Here is a 2,264-nt window from a genome sequence, read left to right as displayed (position 1 = left end):
CACTCTCAATACCATGGGTAGAAGAAACACTGGAAGAGGAAGAAGAGGAAGATGGTGAATTCTGCTTGGAAGAAAAATTTTTTAAAGATACGTCAGTTCCATCACTCTCAGTAGCAGGAATGAATTCATTCTTGCTTTCTTGTATTCCATCATTTTCATCCAATTCTGCAATGTTTAGCTCTCTACTGATGTACGACTGAGCTCTTCTCAGTACTTGATTAAGATATTCCTTTATCATGGCATCATCTGATAACAACTGGCTATCACTATCACCATCCTTTGGAGGTTTATTTGTCACTTTTGTCTCTGGGGCTATGTCTTGAAGGCTCTCAACTTTTTCTTGAGTTTTGTCAGCCTTGACTTCCACCTTGTCCTTATCTTTATCTGTCTCCTTTTCTTCCTGCTTCTCCTTTTCATCCTCCTTCTCTTTTTCTTCCTCTTTCTCTTTCTCTTCCTCTTTCTCTTTCTCTTCCTCCTTCTCTTTGTCTTTCCCTCTTATTATCTCTTCCTTATCCATGGCATTAAACAGCTCTCCATTCTCTTCAACATTCACAACCTCTTCGGCCACTTCAAGAGGTACAGGCTCATCTTTTTCCTTGTGAGACAGAGAAGGAGTCCTACTACTACTTTTTGATGATCCTGACGTGCTCTCACTGTGAGGAGGTGGTGGTGGAGAGGGTGAGTTCTGTGATGCATGGGAGAGAGAACTGAGTGTAGATGCTTTCGAGGATTTTCTTTCTTCTTCTTGACTTTGTTGTGAATCAAAATCTGATGAGTAAGCCTCCCCTCCTGCTCCCCCTCCTTCTTCTTCTCTTTTATCTTCATCTTCTTCTTCTTCTTTCTCTCCTCCTTCTCTCTCTTCCTCTTCTTGTCCATCTATTTCTTCATCACCATCTTTTTTCTCATCATCATCCTCTTGTTCGAAATCTTCATCATCATATTCATCATCTGACAATTTCTCTTCCTCTGCTGTCTTCCCATCCTCCTCTCTTTCTTCCTCCTCTTTTCCATTTGTCTTTAGTTCTTCTTCAATTTTCATTGTTGTCTTCACAGGCGTAGTCTATACAATAATAATAAAGTCTTCAAAACATAATAAATGCATTTTAAAAAATAGCGAGTATTAGTGAAAAATAACATTAATTGTTATACCCTATCAATACTTGGGAAGCATTGATAAGCGAAGATTACAATAAATGCGACGTAATTAATTATTGCTATAAATGTACACTCATTTGTTGTTATTATTACTGCGAGCTTGTAAATACATCATGGCGTTAATAAGTGAGACATTTAAAGATCTACATAACATTTAGAGTTTGCCAAGAAGCTAAAATTTTAGAATTACAAAACATACAAGTACAAATAGCCTTTTATCATAGCTACACTGTAATTATGGTGTATATCTGCATACTTTAGGTTTAAATGCTGGAGGGAAGAGTTTTGACTGATTTGCATGTCCAAACTTGCAGAGGTAGCACGGCTGACCTCCCTCAACTTTCAAGAGGCGAAAGTTAGCGGAGGATTTCCCACCGCCCAGAACCTGTCCTTGCTTGTGCTTGTACTCGCAGCAAGAGCTGATGCGACAGTTAATGAGCCCGTTGACGTAGAGTGACATCCCAAAAGGCATTCCATAGTGCCTCTTTGAAGTTACAGTAAATTGATCTGTGTTTAGAAATACATAAAATAAAGGAATTTCCAATGAAATTTAGATAACAGTAAAACTAACCTTTAGCTAGAAGTTTTCCCTTAAATAAGCAAATATTATTGCCACCACAGTGCTGCTGATGAACTTCAACATACACGCGTGGATCAAAAACGGACATTAATTTGATGCCACCTCCTAAATACTCGAACCTCAGCTCAGCATTAGTTCGCATGTTGATCTCAGAAACAGCTGGGGCAGTCTGAAACAAGAGAATAACAGTATCAAACAAGACCTTGCTATTATGCATGGATGCTTATAATTGCTTGGGTCTTAAACTAAATGATGTACATTTCATGTAGCACTTGTATTGATCACTGAATTTCTAAAGTACTGTCAGGGTATTATAAAGTACCTGTGGTCTTCTTATACGTCCACTCCTAATCTGCATATTGGTAGTACGTGGTGCTGCTGTAGGTGGAGGGGGTACTGGTGGATGCACTCTGCCATAAGGACTGATATAAGACGTGGGTAGAGACTTTGTGGTGTTAGTCATGTGGTTCAGTTGGAGGAACTGCTTCTCCGAGAGACCCAGTTCTTCCTGGCGCTTCTTTAGTGTCGA

At 39.3% G+C, this 2,264-nt stretch overlaps 1 protein-coding gene across 1 annotated transcript; it reads right to left on the bottom strand.

The window, feature by feature from the left end:
* Positions 1-3: 3 nt before the first annotated feature.
* LOC100639758 (myb-like protein X) lies at positions 4-2,258 on the bottom strand (the record flags this gene model as incomplete). Its single annotated transcript, XM_011409858.2, has 4 exons — positions 2,058-2,258; positions 1,727-1,904; positions 1,412-1,662; positions 4-1,060 (listed from the first exon to the last, which is right to left on the bottom strand). Coding segments are annotated over exons 1-4 (1,627 nt in total), but the record flags the coding sequence as incomplete, so codon positions are not given.
* Between the last annotated feature and the right edge of the window lie 6 nt (positions 2,259-2,264).

The sequence above is a fragment of the Amphimedon queenslandica genome, unplaced genomic scaffold (genome assembly GCF_000090795.2).
Source record: "Amphimedon queenslandica unplaced genomic scaffold, v1.1 AMPQUscaffold_11145, whole genome shotgun sequence".
In the NCBI taxonomy this organism is placed as follows: domain Eukaryota; kingdom Metazoa; phylum Porifera; class Demospongiae; order Haplosclerida; family Niphatidae; genus Amphimedon; species Amphimedon queenslandica.
This window is presented reverse-complemented; position numbering and strand designations above follow the sequence as displayed.